The sequence below is a fragment of the Triturus cristatus genome, chromosome 2_1 (genome assembly GCF_964204655.1).
Source record: "Triturus cristatus chromosome 2_1, aTriCri1.1, whole genome shotgun sequence".
Classification (NCBI taxonomy): Eukaryota; Metazoa; Chordata; class Amphibia; order Caudata; family Salamandridae; genus Triturus; species Triturus cristatus.
Genome location: NC_140581.1, coordinates 1,006,175,706 through 1,006,196,315, shown reverse-complemented (window position 1 = coordinate 1,006,196,315; position 20,610 = coordinate 1,006,175,706). Strand labels below are relative to the sequence as shown.

At 42.4% G+C, this 20,610-nt stretch overlaps 1 protein-coding gene across 5 annotated transcripts in view; it reads right to left on the bottom strand.

Annotated features, from left to right (window-relative positions):
• BNC2 (basonuclin zinc finger protein 2) overlaps window positions 1-20,610 on the bottom strand; it is a 1,107,147-nt gene that overhangs the window by 54,780 nt on the left and 1,031,757 nt on the right. For all 5 annotated transcript variants that reach the window (XM_085634816.1, XM_085634830.1, XM_085634798.1 and 2 more), the window contains one exon: window positions 2,621-4,584. In XM_085634816.1, coding sequence (XP_085490942.1) covers window positions 2,621-4,584 — 1,964 coding nt within the window. The remainder of the gene's footprint in view (window positions 1-2,620; window positions 4,585-20,610) is intronic.

Here is a 20,610-nt window from a genome sequence, read left to right as displayed (position 1 = left end):
TCATGGTAGGATATGAGGGCAGTGTCCAACCAGGACGTGAAACAGGAAAACTTTCTATATAAGATGTTTTCAGACAATTTCTCACCCCAGATTGGGTAACGAAGACTTCGCTTTTTAAACTAAATGGAGACTTGTGGGTTTTATGCCATATATGGCTTCATCGTTAATGATGATAGCCATTTCAGAAATTAACATATTTGCACATCATTTGGAAAAGACTTATAACATAGACGTATAGCATACTGCAAAATAAAAGTTGCATAAAATGTGTGCAGTCTGTCAGGGCACTCAATGGCAAGTCTCTAAAGCACTAATGAAAGGGCATAATTTTTAGCACAAACTTGTAATCCTCTTTCCCTTACGGAATGTGGAACAGACTAATAGCTAGAACAGCTCTCTTCTCTTCCAACCTCCTTTCAATTTCGTCAAGTCTTCTTTTACAAAAGAACAAAGGACTTAACCGTGTGATAGGAGCGGTAGTGAATAGTAAAGATAGGAGCGGTAGTGAATAGTAAAGTTAAAATATTTGTAACAAGCTTTAGTGACACGAACAGTGACCAAAAGGTAATAATGAATCTATAGCGGAGGTCAATATAATGAATTGAAAACCTTTTAGAGAAGTATCCTTTATAGAGAGGTCAAAATGTACTCTGTATCTGGACTAAGGAGACTATGGACAACCTTATTACTGACTGTGCCATATGTATTTTTTCAGCTACACCTTCCCACTCTACTGCAAACATTTAGATGGGTAAGGGAATTGAGTACATAAGAAATTTACAAAAAAGGTAATCCCGATCAAATAAAGAAAATATAAAACAAAAATGCAGCCAATTTCAACTAATGAAGACACACACACACACACACACAATCAGTTAATTAAAGCAGCCAAGATAGTAAGGCAAAAATAAATATAAAAAAGTTATTACCTGGATTGAAAAAAAATCCTGTCAAACAACAGAGGAAATAAAACAATAAGCAAACAAAAACATACATGGTTTGCAAAAAAAAGAAGAAAAAAATAGAGAAATCTACAGCCAGTAAAACAGAGAAAGAATAACACAATTATTTTGCTAGAGATTATTTTGTTTTTCAGGATAAGTTTATAAATCCAAAAGTGATCTGACACTGGCATTTCTGAGCTATTTTACGTGATCTCTGCGATAGGTAGATATACTCTTACCTACACACTGAGTAGTGAAATAAAACGCATATCTGATAACATACTCCAATGAAATAGAGCAAGTGAATCTTCCGCATTGCTACTGTTTTCCCAAAACAGTACTTTTGCTTCGTCCTTCAAATGTATTTTTTTCAGTTTCATATTTCATAATTGTACTAAAATTATTCTCAGGCCATGACCTCACCACCCTTGTGGAGGAACACATGCTTTAGTTTCAGATCTCAGACTGCCTGTGGGAACCTCTGAGCTGGGAAGGGAGCAGATATGGCCCTTTATCCAGCATTGAAGGTTTGCTGAGGAGACACCCTGTTTAAAGTGACCGCTCAGCACACCTTTTTGTAAATTGAAGACAAACTTCCAAAGTAGGAGTTTATTTTCTCTAGATAAACATAATGGCCCAACAAACAGGGAGATTTCTCCCTGTGTGTGGGTGCCATTTTGCATTTTCCCTGTCCATGTCCACCATGAATCGCATAAAGCACCCAGCGGCGCTGTGACAGATAGACGGCTTGTTTGGCAGTTTCTGTCAGCAGGACTAGAGGAAGCCTTACTGGTGGTAAGTCAGCAGATCCCTGACCTCAGAATAGGGAGGGAAAACCACAGGTTTGGCTAGATAGGAGGACCGCCAGTTTATGGTATTCCGTCTCCTCTACCAAACGCTAAATAAAGCCCAAAGTCTACTATGACAGGTCACCAGAGGTCATCAGACAGGAAAGCCCCAGACCGTGCCACATGTAGGAAGTCTCCAGCAGTACTTGATTTATGAATTTAAGGGCAACCAAGTTCAATCCCTATGCCAAGCTTGGGTCTGTGTGTCCTTGAACATCCCTAACTACCCCCCAGTAAACCGACAATCAGTGCATGAGAAGCATGACTTGCAGGGCCTTAAAAGTCTAACAAAGTCTTATGTGTATTTTATAATTCACTCAAATGCATGTCTAATGAGCTAGTTATCATGGATGTATCCAATGGTGATACCCCAACCAAAAAACGTGAATCTTTCTGAAAGGGCCAGTGGCACATCTCCTTTCTCGACACCACTTTGAACCACAGCTAAACTGGTCTAACAGTAAATGGGAAAAGGTTGTTCAGTTGTGTCTAATTTGGCAACTGCAAAAATGATGTCAAATCAATCCACTGCATTTTTGCCCAATCTAAACATTTTCAGAACATGGTGTTTCTGGAATAGTTTGGAGAGACATACGAAAAGGACTCTTATTAATCCAGCAGTCTTTGTCTAGCTAGAAAACGGCATCTAATGTACACTACCTTTGACCTTTCAAATATATTGATTTGCTTTTGTCTGTGGCATACATCTATTGGTAATATCTACAGTAGTAATGGCACAACAACATTAGCATTCTTTTTTCCTATCAAACTTTGAATGCACTATTGACACAAATTCCATAGTAATAAAGATAATAAATGTTTACTGACCGGTCTCTGCTTCTCCGAGATGGGAAAGCCGCGTTGCAACCAGCCACTGTGCAGACATGCATCTCTTTTAAGTGGACATTTCGGTAGTGAAGTTTTACACTGTAGGAACTCTTAAAACTCTTCTTGCACACATAGCAAATTTTGGGATCAGGAGTGGAGCACAAGTCTCCTTCGGGGGAGTATTTGTGTGGGCTTCCATAGTTCAAGGATGAAGCAAAGCTTTCATGAAGAGCTGCCATGCTAGCACCACCTCCATTGAAAAGTCCATATTGGCTCATATAAAACATATCGTATGTGGGATCCGAAAACTCCTCCTTCACTTTTATCCCAGATGGATGATGAGAGCCAATATGGTTTTCATGCTGCTTTTCACTGTTTCTCATTGCTCGATCATGATTTTCCCTATGAATGTGATGATGTTCATCACTTTCCATGGATTCCTCACAATATTTTGGCTCAGAGATATCGGACTCATTTTCAAAGTCCCTTTCGTGCTCTTGGTCCTCTGATGTCATGCTGTCAGCTCTTATGTTAGTCCGTGAGATGCACCCATGACTGTTAGATTTGGAAAAGCCCTTTGCAGATGATCCAGGGCTCATCTCATCTTGTGAATGACTATGGGTGTCGTGGTTAGCATCGTTTGTCAATGCGTCATGTTCGTCATCTTCATCAAACTCATCAGCTGTGTCAATTACTTCCTTCTCAATCTTAACGGGCATGCTGGACTTCCTTGGTTTCTTCTTAGGGGCAAGGTCAGTGTTCGATTCATGAGTTGGTATTGACATCACAGTCACTGGTGGGTCTGCTGAGGGTGGGGCTGGCTGCTCCATTGAAACTGGAGCCGGCATGATTGGGCTGGTGGACAGTGAAGTAGGAGAGCTTCCCATCTCTCCAGAACTTAGTAAACTTCTGTAAAATGGAGGAACAGGCTGTACAGTTTTTAAAGTTGGAAATACCAGCTGGCTAGGGAGAGAATTATGAAGAAGTGGGTCTAGTGGGGGAGTAGAGAAGCCCATTGGAGGCCGGCCAGGGCTTGATAAGGTTAAAGATGACTTAGTGCTTGCTATGACCGGGGTGGCCGCTCCTGAAGTTGCACGGATTAGGTCTTTGTCTCTATTATTTCTTAACATGGGCATGTGGAGACGTGGATTGGGGTTAGCACTGTGTCGATTACGACTTCGAAGAGAGCTGAAGACCATGTTGCACCCGTCAATGGTACATCTGTGTTTGATCTTAAGATGAACTGCATTGTAGTGTATTTTGAGTGTACCTTTGTCGTAGAACGTTTTGCCACAGGCATTGCAGAACACTCTACCTTTTCGGGACGAGGAGCCCATCCTCCTCATTCTGTGGATCCGAAAAGAACTTTTTGTGTGCTCTGGTTTAGATATTTCATTGATGGGTGTAGTAGGGTGACGTGGAGATTCATTTCCTGGTTCCGATTTGGGCTCCACGTTTGTAATGCTGGACAAGGCATTTCTGCTGGGTGGCTGCTCACTCCTATTATAAGGCATTGGAGACACTTCTGACTCACTGGTCTCCTCAAACTCATTCTGAGTGGAGAGGCTTGCCTCACGCAGCCTCAGTCCTGGCTGTTCCAGCAAGAGCCCATTGGGTGGGAGGCCAAGCATTGGGGCAGAGACTGGGTTTATATACTGAAATGGAAGCAGGAATGCTAAACTATTGGGCATGTTTTCAAAATGGTGGACGCTAGACGGGTTGCTATTTTCCAGATGCGTGAGCAAGCTGGGACTTCGGGCACGGTTGTTGCTTTCGATGAAAGTCCTGATATCAGAGTCTACCTTCGAAGACGGCACTGCCACGGCCTGCCCTTCCTTTTCTTGAATAGCCATGAGCTCTACTATCGACTTTGTTTCTCCAAACCTCAGAAACTGCTGCAGAGTAATGATTTCTTCTTCTCGAGACATGATGGCCCAGCGGTCCAGCACCTTGCCTGCAGCATCCTGGAGGTCACACCAAGACAAACAACAAAGACAAACACAAAAAAAAATAACTTATTGATTCGGCAAAAATGCACAGTACAACCACAGCTGCCCTGCTGCACAACAGCAAGGGAAAGCCACATGCAAATACTGTTAGCCGGCCACTGTGGAAACTTCTCTGCCATGCAAACGCAGTAATTAGATTCGCAGTTAAAAGAACAGATTGAGTTTAATAATGTCAAGGCAAACAAAATGGAGACCGCTGGGGCCCTGTGATGTAAACTACCGTCAGCTCTGCTATTTTAACGCCTGTGATCTATGAACTGTGCAGCTGTTTAGCATACATTAGTATGAGAAGTGAGCACGTGCTGTGCCATCCCCGGTAAAGGAAGAGCACAGCACCTTACCCACAAATTAGCGCCATGACAGAGCTGGAGGAAATAATAAAAAGCATGTGCTGGGTGGTATTCGCACCTTCAAATTAGGGAGACATTAACAGTAGTCACACAAGGGAATGGTACCTTACTTCAAAAACCTGATTAACTAGTTTAGGGCCGAACAAAAAGGGTGCACGGCAGCTCGAGGTACACTGTCTTAAATGCCTGCTTCAAAAGTGTTCTTGGATTATGTTTTTTAGGAATAATCTAAATAAAGTGTGGCTCCTCCTTCATACTGGAAGGGACAGGGAGTTCTGCGGCACATGCAAGAGAACGTTCTCTACGTGGAGTGATCTCTGGACACAGGGTCTGAATGATGGCAACTAAGAGCATGCAAACTCGTTGAACAGCAGACAACAGGTAGCATCGAACACCAACCAACATGTGAACACCGCCAGATTGAGTGCACCGACATCTGAAGCCCTCTAGCATGGTGTGAGCTTCCTGGCTGCATCATGACCATTTAAACGCACGGAAGGCTATTTTCTACATCTTGATCATTCTTTTTTTTGGCCTCTCTGCTGAAGAACGTGCCTCTCCGTGACTGTGTTTTTCAGCCAAAAATAAATAAAGAGACGCTGGGAACGAAACTCGTAGACTAACAGACAAATCACCAGAAGGCAATAAATAGTGAGGGCTAACAAGGTGGGTCAGATTCGAATTGCCCACTGAAGATAATTTTTTAGGGTTTTTGTGAAGATGTAGGGCCGTAAATAAAACATGCAACCATATTTCACGAGGTCAAACATACAACATTAATGAGCTATACAAAATATGGGTGACATAAGATAAAACAATGTAATAAGGACCCTCACATCTAATCTACATAGTTGCAGGCGACCCCGTGTGACGTTTGAAACCGTCAGTCATCCCTCACATGTAAGCCAAAAGTATTCCATCGCGAGACTTCGTTTGAGTAGTTTCCTACAAACACCACATGCAAAGTGCTATGGCTAAAGAGCAAGGGCGGGCTCAAGATGTCTGACAAGCCATGGGTCCAATTGGAAGCTGCGTATTTATCTGTAGCTTAACTGTTCCAGGTAGCAAACAGTAGGGAGAAAGGGATAGTAGAGAGAGTGTCCAAAGTAAGCGGGTTAAAGAGTAATATTGTAGACATGTCAGGAATACATGAGACAAATACTTCTGGAAATGTGACATCCATTCTTAGTCAGTTAAACGAATTTAGCAAAGAGCAGTTAATGTAGCATGCACTACTCCTTACAAGAAATCAACACTCTTGGCTCTTCAATTTAAAAACACATACAGAGCCGCAAACGAGAAGCAAATACGTTTTTGTTGCAAACCAAGTTTGTTCCACAGCAGCCAACTCATCCATTTCATGGAAGGCAACCACGATCCAGTCCTAGGTTGCTCTCGAGTGGCACATGGCATTTTGGGACATGTAGGCATATATAGATAATTGAAAAAAAAACCTAGATGTGCCTGCCAGTATAGGAAGTGCTGTTGAGCAAAAGACCAGAACTGTATGAAAGTGGTCTTGATAGCTCTGGACCAGTTGTATGATACAATTACACATGCCTAAACCAATCATGCCTAAACAATGCGGTCTGAACCACGACCGCGTCTTTACCATGCGTGCCTTTAAAATGAATTTCGTAGCAAAGGCATGATTGCTAAAGAGATATGCAAGGTAAATTGCACACCCCAGCCATCCCTGCCCTGCACACTACCACCCGATACCCCAACCCTGCAATCCACCCAGCCCTTAAAGCGACCAGACTCCTCACCCTGAGCCCTAACACTCGGCCCCTTCTAGAGCTTCCTCTCCTGATCCTCTCTGTTCCTCTCCCCGCACATCTAGACCGCTGACTGCCTTAGGCAGATGTGTGGTTTAGGCAAGCGTTGTTCCACTTGCGTGGAAACAGCACGCGTGGCTCAGTTCGCGTTATGAAGGCTGTGTCCCCTCGGGACCAGTTGGGAGTGATGTGCAAAAATGAGCCCAGGCCACTAATGCAGACGTAAGTTTTGATTTTAACTTTGGTACGGTTTACATTTTATAGCCTTGTAATATTTATCACTGAAGGATATTTCAAGAGCAGCTGTATGTGGGCAGTACATTATAAATGCGTCGAACTGTTGTCTCTTAGACATCCCGCGCTGATGCCAAGGGGAGGCTCCGTGGGGAGCGCACGTCAGCAATCGCCAGAGCGTCCCTTGTTAAATATACATTAAAAAGCATTTCACGCTTTCATTTTGTTACCAGTAAGTATAAGATTTGCCTGGAGGCAGAACCTAGTAATTCTGTGATGAAATGTCACGCAATGGGCCTTAGTAAGTATATAAGAATAAATACACCAGACCATGGGGTAACACTAACAGCTCACTTTCTTGGATCCGTACCCCTCTAGCAGGTTAGGGTACGCTGAACTCCTCTGCGAAGATCTAACAACCTGGATTGAGAGAGCAAGTGGACTGGCCATGCAAAGGCCGGGCATGCTTCTAAAACCTTCCCAGGACCCGGTGATCCAGCACCTGAAGGTTGATCCAGACTCAGGGGCGGTGGTTCATAGAAGGAGCAAATGCAGCAGCCTTGGGGTGCCAATTAGAAAAAGCCTACAAAATTGGCTTTTTATTAATCACAAGGAAGTGCTTAAATGACGAAATGCTATTTTGTACTCCGATTTGAAGACAGATAAAAATTGACATGGGATCGATGTCCAATTATTAAGATATACAAAGAAGAGGTATTTATCTTGGCCTGGTGAGTTCATTACTCACGTAGTAGACATTACCACATTTTAAAATGAACCAGGACCATATAACATCATTAGTTAAGGATTGTGTTCTTGGAGGATGTATTCTTCTTGATCGATTGTCATCTGGCGTGTTAAGTCACCCATGCACGGGGACTTTATCAGGGCTATTGTGTATGTAATGGCGGAGTATGTAGTTTACGCTAAGGGATGGGCAAGAGGCTGAAACTATCAGTCAGTCCGTTAAAGGATGGGCAACATCAGTTGAATATCAATGTTATGGGAAAATGAACTGTGGTATGTTAAAACAGAACAGGTGCAATGCCCCCCTCCCCTTCAAGCTGTATCAGGTGCCCCATGTTCTAAAAATCAGATACTGTTGTGAGTCCAAGTAGTGTGAGTCAAATTACTGGGGGAGGCCCTCTTCAGAGGTACAGATCAATTCGAGGTACAGCAATAGACTTCCGTAAACTTCTGGTAATTAGAAGAGAACAGTATACAGCGTAGTGATGCGTGAATGGCAAGGGGAGCATTGAGATAAGGTGCCGCTCGTTCTAACTCTTGCTTTGGGTATGTGATATAACGCCGTTATCGTTTTACGAAAATGTGGCCCTGAATTGAAATTCTGTAAAACTGCTCTTAAGAAGGGTCAAGGAATTTTGTCAACTGCTTTTTCAGTATCCAACGTAATAGCTGCCGTCAGAGATGTAATAGAACCTGCCTTTTCAATCACATGGGCAGAAAGCCTTGCGTTAGCACTCGCATATAACTTTGTGTTGGGTGCATGAGTGAACGAAAGGAGCTTTTCTAATCTGCTGGCCAACACTTTTGCAAACATTTTACGGTTCACATTATGAAGCTACATATGTATTTAGTTGGAGTGCCCTTTCCTTCGTTTGGTATAACTTGTGGCTTCAGCTGTTATCCCATCAATTTCATTTTCAATTGTGAAGTGTAGAAAGAGGCCCACAAGTGTGCTTTTCAAAACCTCCCAGCATTCTTGGTAGAACAGTGAGGAAGAGCAACAAGACCAGGACCTTCCCTTTATGAACTTCTGGACTTCTTCCTCTCCTCTATGAGTTCAATGGATCTGCTTAGGGCTGCATCGATTGGGGCAGATTAATATCTCGAAGAAATCTACCAAAGAAATCTGGAGCTATGTTTGAGTTGAGGGTGCGTATAATTCTGTATAATATATTTCCAACATATCAGCAATCTGTTGCACTTTTTTTTTTAACCATTTTATTGGTTCTTGATAAATCCAAATCAGAGATGATTTATTGTTTGCCCAGCATAAAAAAGGCAGCAACAGTACTTTATACTTATTTTTTTTGAGACAGGTAATGGAAATGTAAAGGAGACTTATACTATAGTAAACATACCGTTGGAGGCAAGGTGCTGAGGTCCAAAAAGACTTGAGGTAGGAGTGTTCATCTCACCCAAATCCCACCATGTGTCCCACTTCTGCCCCTACCTCGCAGTGGCTCACATATCTTTATCCACCGCAGCCCACGGCGGAGCAGAGTAAATAGCCAGAAGAGTTAATGCCGTAAAGCACCTCACCGTACTCCGGTGTCATGTGGTACTGTGACAGAGCTCTTGGGCAAGGGGTGGGGCGTTCGCGCTCTTGCTCACCAGGGTGAGAATACTATTTTCTCTAAATTTTCAAGAACACCATGTGTTCCTGCCTTTATTTTCTTCATTTGTGTCGTCTAGGTGTTTCAAAAGAATAGCTGTAGGCACCCTTAAAACACTGTGGCTTCAAGGACCTGCCTGAAAATAGACTCGATATATGGCTTCAGTGACAGTTTTATAAGAAATCAAGGAGTGCCTAAGTCACTTGGGGATTTGATGCAAACTCCTTTGTGTCAAAACACTGCAGAGTAGCAACAGCCTTACGCTCAGCTGGGAGTGGTTTCAACTGTATGTGTTGCCAGCAGAAGAGCTTGCTTCTCCTCAGAAGTCAGCCACGTTAACCGTGCCTACTTACAAATAATTTGTCCAAGGAAGGGCCAGTACAATTGCGTCCTATAACTCAGCATCCATGCCCATGACTGACAGCCACATGGAGGGAGTTGGGTTCCTTTCTCTTTAGAGCACAATGGAAGCTCTGAAACTCTCCCCCCTCCTCCGCTTCTGGGTGTGCTAGTTTATAAGCACTTCAAGAGCAGAGCTATGCGGTCTGAAGCTCCGCTATGTGCCAGTTCATACGCAAAAAAAGGCCCTTCCTTGCCCCTTTACCTCACTGTTTTCTTAATTAAAAGGCATGATTATGCCCTGGACAGGGTCTTATTCCTGATATAGCCACCCTAAAATCCACCGTCACTTGGACCTGCTTCACTGTAAGTGCAAAATATCAAGGCGATCTCTCTCCAGTGTTGTGTAAACTTGTATTATTGTGCTTTGTGGCGGGTGAGTGGCATAAACACTCTGAACCAGTGGTTCTTAACCTTCTGACTTCAGTGGACCCCAATGAATCATAACGGGAGTCCAGAGAACCCCACTGATCCATTATTGGAATCGGGGGACCCCCACTGAGTCATTACTGGAGGATGAGGAATCCCGGCTTAAGCAATTTGTATGATTTGAACCTGAAAACAATACACAAAGATAGACAAACAAGCATTCATCAAAACACACAAATATAGAAATGATTACATCTTTTGTTTAATTAACTAATGGTTAAAAAAATGAACATTTCCATCTTAATTGTAAGGTTGGGGCATTTCTAAATTCAACTGAGGGCAGTCATTGTCCATACTATATTTTGTTTGATGCATTTGCACTGATCCATGATTCAATGTGAGGACATCAATGTAATTTTCAGTCTCCAATTGCAAATTCCTTCACATTTACTGAGTGTTTAAAAATTTGGAATTTTACATTTTGCTTCCTTATTTAGATACACTTTATTAATCTGTTAATATTATTTTATTTGCTAAGCAGTCACGGACCCCCTGAATAGTTGTTGTGGAGCCACAAAAGCCCACGGACCAAAGGATAAGAACCATTGCTCTGCATTACTCTCTATTGAACTGCGAGCCCCTCAGGGTCACTCCAGATAGATTCACTTCTGATACCTCATACAATGGTACACGCTGATGGTATGGCGAGGGAAAGAGTTGACTGTTTCACACTCTGGCAGCGTTTTAGGATACCTCCGTGAATTAACTAGTCCTAGTCCCACCTGCCTGCCTGAAATTTCTTTCACTGAGGATGTCCCTAATTAAGTTGCAACTGGAGAGGGAACAGGAGACCCTGGCCGAGACAGGCAGCCATCTTGGATAATTCTTGGCTTTGTCCATGCCCCATGTGGTACATTCTCGATGAATGATACTGAGATAGAGCATCGCATTGAACTGAATATTATGTATTTTCCATGGCACAAGTTTTCTAGAGATACCTGCATCTCCTCCTGCCACCAACACCACACATTTCTGCCTCTACCAATCAGCGCTTTTATGTCACAAACATAAGGTGGAGCCTTCTAAACCCTGAACATGCAACCTAGGCACTTAGCACGCTTTTGTAGAACCAGGTCAGTGGCCTGTTCTTGAAGTGACAGAACTCAGTCTTCAAGTGATGGATTTGACCCTTGCTTGCGTGTCAGCGGTAAGTATGTGAAACGCTCGGCAGTGTTAAGCTGCAAAACGCGTCACTGACTCTGCAAAAGCATATTTTACCTGAGGTCACAGGTCCAGCTGTGAGCTCACATTTTCATTGTTACGATGAACCTTTCAACTACTCATGTGTTTTTACGTTGGAATGCAGCATGAAGTCAAAAAAAGCCCTATGTTCAAGGAGAAGGAAAAGTAATGGAAACCAGAGTGGAATTCCTGGGGCAACCAATGAGCTTAAATATTATACATGGCTTCCATAGAAAGCCTCATTCATTTACATCAGATTCCAAATCTGGTAACTCACTCCTATGACGTAACTAAACTCATTACCCACTGTTGCTACATCATTAGGGTCTTCCACGCCAGGCTGGCAGATTTCTCTGACAGCCTGTCCGTGCAGCGCTGCTGTTCTACTTTGACTGAAAGCAGAGCTACTGGAGGAGCAGGAAGGCAGGGAATGTGGTCGGGATTCCTTAAAGGGGGCAGGCAAGGTATTGTTTTATTTTACATTTAGGACAGGGAAAGAGGCCATGCTTTGTATGCTTCCCCCATTTCTCCTCTAAACCAGGAATGGAGTTGAAAGCAGCAGCAGATGGTTTGGGGGGCCATACATAACATAAAATTACAGATGGGTCAAATGTGAATTATGAGGGATGTTTTTCACCTCGGTGTTCTGAGTGACATAATACACTGCTCGAGCTTCGCTTTCATTGTCTCTTTGATGTCACTCTGAACCTCTCAGTGATACCCATCCCACAATTAACTGTTACCCATTTATAAATCAATGTGTTTTGTGAACCTGCAGAGTGGAGCTGTTCCAGATGGTGGAACAAGTGCCAAAATATGGGGCTATATTGGGGTACACCAGCTGTATTGCGATCCGATGCGGATAGAATGTAACGCGGAGGGTGCTTGTCTTGAAAGTGAAAACTTACAAAACTACCTCTTTGTTTTTAGTCTTCCTCTGCTTTGCATTTTATGCCTACTCATGCTCAAGTTGAGATTTTTACAAGTCACATTCAATATTCAGACATGCTTCCCACTCCTAGGAATTGCTGCACCCCAGCTGCCGCACTTGGCTGTCATATGCCTAATGGAATCCATTGTGTATGCAAAACATGTCTCATGAATGCTTCTATACATGGTTCATTGACATCCCAAATGCTTTGATTACCATTTAAATATGTCTGATCCTTTCCACACAACAATATTCCTTTCTACACATATGTTTGGTGATGGGCTTATAGGAGGCATTTGTACTTTTTTCATTGTTTCAGAGCAAGGTCCCACTATATCTGATCTAATTCAAGCCTCTGATGAAGAGCTCACCGCTGGAAACCATGATCTAGCTAGGTAACTTCCTGACCACATTTCCACAACACATTTTCCTTGCACAAAATACTGATTTCCCGGTAAGTTAACAACTGCCCACTCAAAAATGCTCAATCACCCCCCTGCATTTTGTGTAATTTAGTGACTTTTGTCCCGTGCTACATTACATTTATTTCTTTTTATTTCAGTGTTTTTGTAGAACACCACCATATGCACAAAAGATAGGTACGGAGGAATGAATCTCTCATTTTATTTTATCATAGGGAACATTCAATTACCCTATCATCAGGCTACAGTCCTACACAAATATACTGTCCAAATTATTTTAAGGTACACATATGCAATGGGACCGATCCTTGAACAAAAAACATTGAAAAGCATAAGACCATACAAAAATACATATATTAAAAAAATATATACAACAAATAATTGTAAACTCAACTCTACGTTGCCAGTACCCGACAAGAATATTTATATAACTAGTGTTCACACATTTATTCTGGGTGATCCACTCAGAGGTAGTCTTTTGGGCACAAAGGAACACCACAACAACACCATATGGTTGTTTTGTGCTAGCCACTTACCGTGCTTGGAGTCTAAAACAACACGCATTCAGGCATTTCTTGAAAGCGGACTGATGGTGGTTGCATCTGAGGTGGAGAGGAAGAGTGGCCCCTTGGTGTGCACCTAACATCGCTGTTTCTTGATCCAGAGGAAACAGAGAGGGAGCTGATCTGCCAATCTAAGCTCTCAGGAAGGAGAATATCGGCCATTTTTGTCTTAAAGAATGGGGGCGGGTTTTAACCAACTTCGGCAAGTTAAGCTCCATCACAGAAAGAAATCCATTTTCTGCCCATTTCAGCGTGACAGATCAGGAGGCATTCTGCGACAAGTTACTGATTTCAATCTAGTCTCGGGTGAAAAGGCTTCATTTTCTTTGAGCAACAAATGTGCCTAGTGTGTGATTTCTGGCAGCCTGAGTTCCATCCCTTTTCAGAGCGTCAGCCTTCTTTACAGATGGCTGGTAACAGGCAGCAGGGCAAGTCGGGGGTTTTGACTACGGCAAGAACCTTTGTGCATTACATTTCCTGTTCACCGAGTTCAACAATGTTTCTTTTTTTTAACATTTGGAGGCGCCCTTATTTTTGCACAAATCACTGACACTTATGTAATTCAGGAATTTACAATGGTGAAAAGTTTATTTTTTGTGCTCGAATTCCCGAATGAGGAAAGGCACTGGTTACGTTTTGACTGCAAATATACGGACTCTTTCAAACACCAGAATCTGTGTCTGAATATATATATGCAGTATCGTCAAAATAATAAGGCACAATGGTGGTTGCGCCATTCCACTGAAGTGTGCATGCGTCAGGACGCAACTAGCCAGACAAGTGATGCAGGTGCCATCTTGGATAGGAAAAAAAAAAGGATTTTAATTGAACAAAAGCCCAATTAAAAAAAAAAAAGACAGCAGAAGTTAGGGGAATTAAAAAGGAATTCAGATATTACGGGAGCTATGGAGTAACAGGTGGGGACAAGGGGAAAATTGAAGGCAGGAGGAAGCAGGAAGTGCACAAGAAGGAGAGAACACTGCAGAAGCACACGGACGAGAGAGCAAAATAGGGCATGTTGGGTGGGGTGTGAGAACCACACAGATTGGAGAGCAGCAAGGAGGAAAGAAGCAATGGATGAGAGAGCAACATGGAGTGGGAGGTAGGCGAGAATCACACAAGGAGAACTGCAGGAAAACATATGCACAAGTGAAGTACTTAAGCCACAAGTAACAGATAGGTCAGTTCAGGGGAGAAAAGCAGGGGACGAGAGAGCAACACAGGGCGGAAGGGGGGAGAGAAGCACATGAGTGAGACATGAAAAACACATGCGCGCGTGGAGAGTGTTTAAGAAAAAAGAGAAGGAGTGGTTCTCTAAAAAGTGAGCAGTGGAAGAACGCAAGATGGACCAAGCAAGCCATCAAATAAGAAGCAAGCAAATGAGATTGACAATAAAGCCAATTAGTGGTATGCAATGGACGGGTTCTAAGTCACAGTACAGTTTTTCTTAGCGGACAATATGTCTTTTGCAACCAGGCAACTTCTGCTGTCTGGTAGGATTGACCTAATATTGAGTGGAATGCCTGAATTGAGGAATTACCAGCCTTTTTCACCCCCCGGGGACAAATCAATAATAATCAGGTTTCCTGTCCAGTTCTCCAACACTGGTGCCCAGCCATCTTCCTTCCCTCATAACACCTTATCCCAAGACCTAGACAAAACTGTGAGATGCCTTGCTGACGTCTCAGTGAAAACTTTGTAGTTACAATGCAGGTTGCATTAATCTCCCAAGAACTTCAACACATATTGCACAGGGCATCTTTTATGTTGCATAATGCCACTTCCGTGAATGGCCCATTTTTTTGTGTAATCAACGGATTGAGGAAAATGAGCTCCCTCTTATTTGTTTGTGCCATTCCTCTCTATACTATTGAACCACTTCTAGCTCGTAGCAGACAAGTGCCACAGCTTTTATTGTGGTATTATTTTCTAACATTTTTCGGGAAATGGCTTTCCATTTACACATACTTCTGGGAGCCTTCCTGAATGTGTGCCCTGCCATCGACCTGCAAGCCTGCTTAGTTACGGAAGAGCTCAAACACACTGTAGAGCGATACCAGCTTATTGTGATTATACACCAGCTGATGCTAAATTCAATATGCCCAGCGTGCAGAGGCCCATGACAAGGACACGGTGCCTCCGCCTCACTCCCCAGGGTGTGCAGAAATGCATGATAATAACTGCTACAGCTGCAGGATTCTGTGTCCTCGCTGTCTACTGTTGCGCTAGTCAACGACAAGAAGACATGGATGAACACTGAGATTTCTGTCAATAGTCAAATATTTAGTTTCAGGCTCCCTTACCTTATTTGTGAACATGCGCATTAAACTATCACATCCTCTCATTTAAAGATGCAGCGCTAAAGAACATATTGATTCTTCAACAAAAAAGAAATCTTTGGATTAGATCTGCGACTCCACCAGTCTCTCAGTGACGGGACTCTCTTCTGTTGTGAACCCGAGCAGTAGAGTTGCAAAAATGGCGACTTAGCATATGACTGAGCAGAGTGCCATTAGTTGTTATTGTTGTACGGTATAAATGTTTCTTAAACAATTGAAACCAATAAAAATATATTTTTTTTAAATTGCAACTTGGCAACTATGAAGCTGATCATGGCGGCAGTCTGGCAGATCCTGGCGTGTGTTGTGATAGTGCGGGGGTGCATTCAAAGGGGAGGAGGTATGGTTGGTAAACTGACCACATTTTTAAAAGAAGTAGGCTGCATGTTGCTCTACAGAATGGAGCTGGGTGTCTTATGTGATCTCGTCTTTTACTAAATTATAGAGGAAGAATTTGGAGGCAGTGTGGCTGCTCTCCAGTTGCCATATTAATAAAATTGTGCTTGTACAGGGCATAAATGGGCCAAACAGATGGTGTGCTATTTTTGCTTTGTTTATATATTTTTTGAAATATTGAGAAAGTATGCTTTCTCCACTAATCAAACGAAAACAAGCGAACTGAACGGAACCAAAATCAATGAGGTCAATTTATCTCACTTGAGTATTCAAAATAGCACAAATAAGTTTGCTTAATTTCTGCTATAAACAGAGGCATACATGGGCTAGAATTTCTGTTAAATTATCGACTAAACACATACAATAATTTATAAGCAAAAACATTTTTTTTTACAAACTAAGTAATGTTCTCACAATATTTTTGAATATTTTTTCAGTTTTTGTTCTACAACAAAATCCTGTCTGTAATATGGTTTGGGGTAAAATGTCTACGCCCTCTTAAACATTTAACAAGTATCAAAACAGTGCACTGTTTTTTTTCCAACAGTGACCAGTTGTTATGATACGTCCTTAGGAATGTCATTACAAACCATCCTAGCACAGAAATCATTAGACATTTGTGTTTGCATTTTCTGTGCAACGTTAATGCGTGTATGTAAAAGAGATTGCAGCACTTTAAATGCCTAAACTTTGGAGCAAAAATGTGAAAAAAACAAGCACAGGCTATATAAAATAAACAAGGGCAATGTGTTCTGTAATTATTTATTACAGAGCTCGTGCAGACTCACAGCGCTATTTAAAACAGCATGCAGCATAAGTGAAGGCTGGCTGGGCGGGAAAGGAGGGCCTGAGCTGCTAGAAGTGTGGTAGGAGCATAAGCAAAGTGGAATCACAAATGAGAAGCTTCATGTGTGGGCTGAATATCTCTGGTCAATCATACATTTAGTGCTTTAAGACGATGCACGTAAAAAAAATTCTTAATTCTAAGTGGCAAGAAAGGCACTGTCACTCAATTTCGTGAACGAATGCTCATTTACACCATCAGACTGTTACTGAGAACATGATAGACGAAAGGAAAAAATGGAGAAGGAAAGAGAAAAAAAATTGTAAACTATGCCAAAGTGAGAAAGCAGGAATGCATTAGAACCTATAAGAGCCAGGTCAAGAGATGTTATGAGTAGGGTGGCACAAGGAGAATTAAAGACTAAGGGCCTGATTTAGATAGTGGCGAACGGGTCACTCTGTCACAATGGTGACGGATATCCCGTCCGCCGAAATATAAACCCGATAGGACATAATGGGATTTATATTTCAGCGGATGGGATATCGAGCAACCCGTCCACCAAGATCTAAATAAGGCCCTAAGCATGCTTGGTATTCGCCAACCCCTCCAATGAGCAGCAAAAGAGGTGAACCTCTTAGAAAAATTACAGCATTTTTTATATAAATTAAGGAATTTGTAAACTGTTGGCTTAGATTTTCAATTTTCTTCCGACTGAAAAAATAGTTTTTCAGATGTAGTTCCTGTAAATCTATACCAGGTGCTGACTGCATTGGTAAAACTGGAGCCCTATGTTAATCTGCATTTCCACCATGGAAAAAGCCTTTCTGTGGGCTTACACAGAAGAATGCATTTGCATATATCTTTTTTGGTTAGTTTCTTTCCGAGGGTAAATTATATTCACTGCAACAATAAAACTTTAACCTGAGATGCACATGAAGTTTGGTGGCGGCCTCTTTCCCGTCTTACAAACACACTTATGCTAACTCTTGTTATTTTGTATTTACAAATGTTTGGAGGGTGGGAGAATATCACCAAAAACTTTCTGACTGACAAAAAGTTCCAACTTTGTCAGAATTCCCAAGAGTTTGACCAATCTTTTCTTTTACCACTCTTGCACCTATTCAAATATAAATGCTTGTAATCTTAAGTGCATGTCCCACACAAATCCTGATTCTGTTAACAAAGAGTCCAGCTGAAGCGGCTGTGATAAACTCTTTTAACTCGTTCCGTGCTCATGACGGAACCACGCCGTCATGAGCCACGGTTGCCGTGTGCTCATGACGGAGTGGTTCCGTCATGCTGCGGCCGTTGGCGGCCGCGCCGCCCGCGCGGCGCTAATTCCCCGCCTGTGCGGGCGATTAGCGCCGTGGGCGGAGTCATGACGGAACCAGTCCGTCATGAGCACAGCCCAACCGTGGCTCATGACGGAGTGGCTCCGTCATGAGCACCGCGCCACCGCGCTGCCCCCCCGCACCCCTCAGCGCTGCGGCGGAATTTCCGCCGCAGCGAAGGGGTTAAATCAGTATGTGAAACCTTTGGGCACAAAAACAGTTTGTGTATCAGTCCAAAGGAGTCAGACCTTTTTGCAACTTTTACACTAGAATACTGCACTACAGCAGAAAGCATGATGAATGTGTCTGGGTGACTTCCACATGTATACATTAAGCTGTGGATTGCTCTGAACAATTATGAAGCGGAATTATATATATACACGCACACACACCATATTTTACACTTAACAGTACAATCTTTCTCCAATAGTATAAAAGTTGGCACTACAATTAAAATTACACACCGCAGCTGAAGTGCTTTTTAAACAAGGTATGCCTCTTCATAGAAATTCTACTGCCTACTGTTGGTCATTGATTTAATGTCATTATGTAGGTTAAGAGAAGACAGCATGGGATGCCCCCACCATCTGATCATCACTGGAAGAGACCTCTACCGGCATCTCATACGTTTCTGTGAGGCTTCGATCAACAAACGCACAGCATATGGCACAGTGCTTTGGTATAAGCCATGTTAAATATTAGATGGGAGCATAAGAGCGCTGTGAATTAACAAACAATGAAATTAGTAGTATTGATGGGGTGTACAAGTTTGTGACAATTACTTGTTTCTAATAGAATTCATGCTGTAGACTTCCATACAGCCCAATTCCCGGGCGTCTTAACAGTATATGAAATCTGGATGGAGAGCAAGTCAACTCTGGGCCCAGAGCTGGCTGTTTGTAACTTGTATATACACATTCTTTACTTTGTCACTTGCACACCATGAGTTACTTCAGAGGATATAACTTACATTTCTTTTCTGCATTTGTATGTATATATGTGTAAAGTGTTTCCGTGCTATCAGCATTTAGTGTATAGCCTTACAGACCACTGCCAAGGGCCATACTGATTTTTAAAGGCCCTGAACCTTCACCTATCACGAGAGAGAAGGCATTTAACAACTGATACAGCCCAAGGCAGAAGGGTTATAAGGCTATTAAAACGTTCCACTCACTGAGGGTTGAATGATCTAAATGAAACAGGGAGCAACAGAAAGAAAACATAGGAATGTTGTCGCTGAAGGCCTATGTCAGCCATTATAACCCGAGCCATTTCATTGTCTTCCATGGAGCGCACAACATTCCAATGTTTTATTTGTCGTTAAATGAGCCCACTATGAACCACTGTGTTTTTTTCTGTGAATGTCTACCTCTGTAGGCTGCAGAAAGTCGCCAGGTTACATGTTCCTTCCTATAACCAAGGGCAGATTCACAGCCCACCTGGCTGCCTTCTGTATGAAAAAAACAGAGAACTGCCTATCTGTGTTACTTTTCCCGATCACAATATCCTTTGTTGTCTTCTTATGCTATTTTAAATCAATTTTACCACACCTGGCTGCCTTCTGTACAGTTAATCAACAACTGTACCATTTCTATCTGTGTCACCTCTGCCCCTATCCCTGTTCTTCCTCCGGTTTACCTGATTTCTTAATCACTCATTAGGAGTAATTGAGAAATCAGGTAAACCGAATGCTACCAAATCCAAATGCTACATTACTTTCCTCTCGTGTAAAGCACTGCCCAGTGGTAAGTGTGCACCGCAATAGTATCCCCCTAGTGTTCCCTAACTTTAGTTCAAATCACTGGCATTGCTTTAGACAAAGTAGCAGAGTTGAAAATCCTTTCTTTCTCAACTTTTGCAAATCATGACCTAGAGATCCGAGAAGAAGAAACATCAGTGATATCATCCAAGCGGTATGCTAACTGAATAATATTATCTAACAATATGTGCTTCAGAAACTGTATTATTCAGTCTTTAGTGTTCGTGGAATGTAAACCATGCCTTAAACAGTAGTCAAAGCAATGTCCACAAAAAGATATTGGACAAGTACAAAGTTAAAAAGTACACTGCAACAAGAACAAAAAATTAATCAAGCATCAATTGAGAAAAGATTGATGCTGGGCGCCATCTCACTGACACTAACGCGAATAGTTTTACAAGCAATTCTGGTGTTTTTTTCACTTGGATATGTTAAGCCAGAATCCACAAGAGCCAAAGGAAGACACCATCAATAATGCCAACAACATATTTCAAAGTGACAGTGGGTGAACCTCTGAAATGCAGCAGACTTCATGAAGCCTGAGGCGAGTTGCATTCATTTACAGTTACCAAACTTTGAGTGTAGGAACAACCTGAAAAGAGTCAAAAACTCCAATTGAAAAGAACAGTCATGAGAAGCTGGAGCATCCCAAAGATCTACAACTATGCCACAAATTCCCAGTCTCCGAAGGAAAGGAAGAGGATTTACAGGGCAACTGTGATCT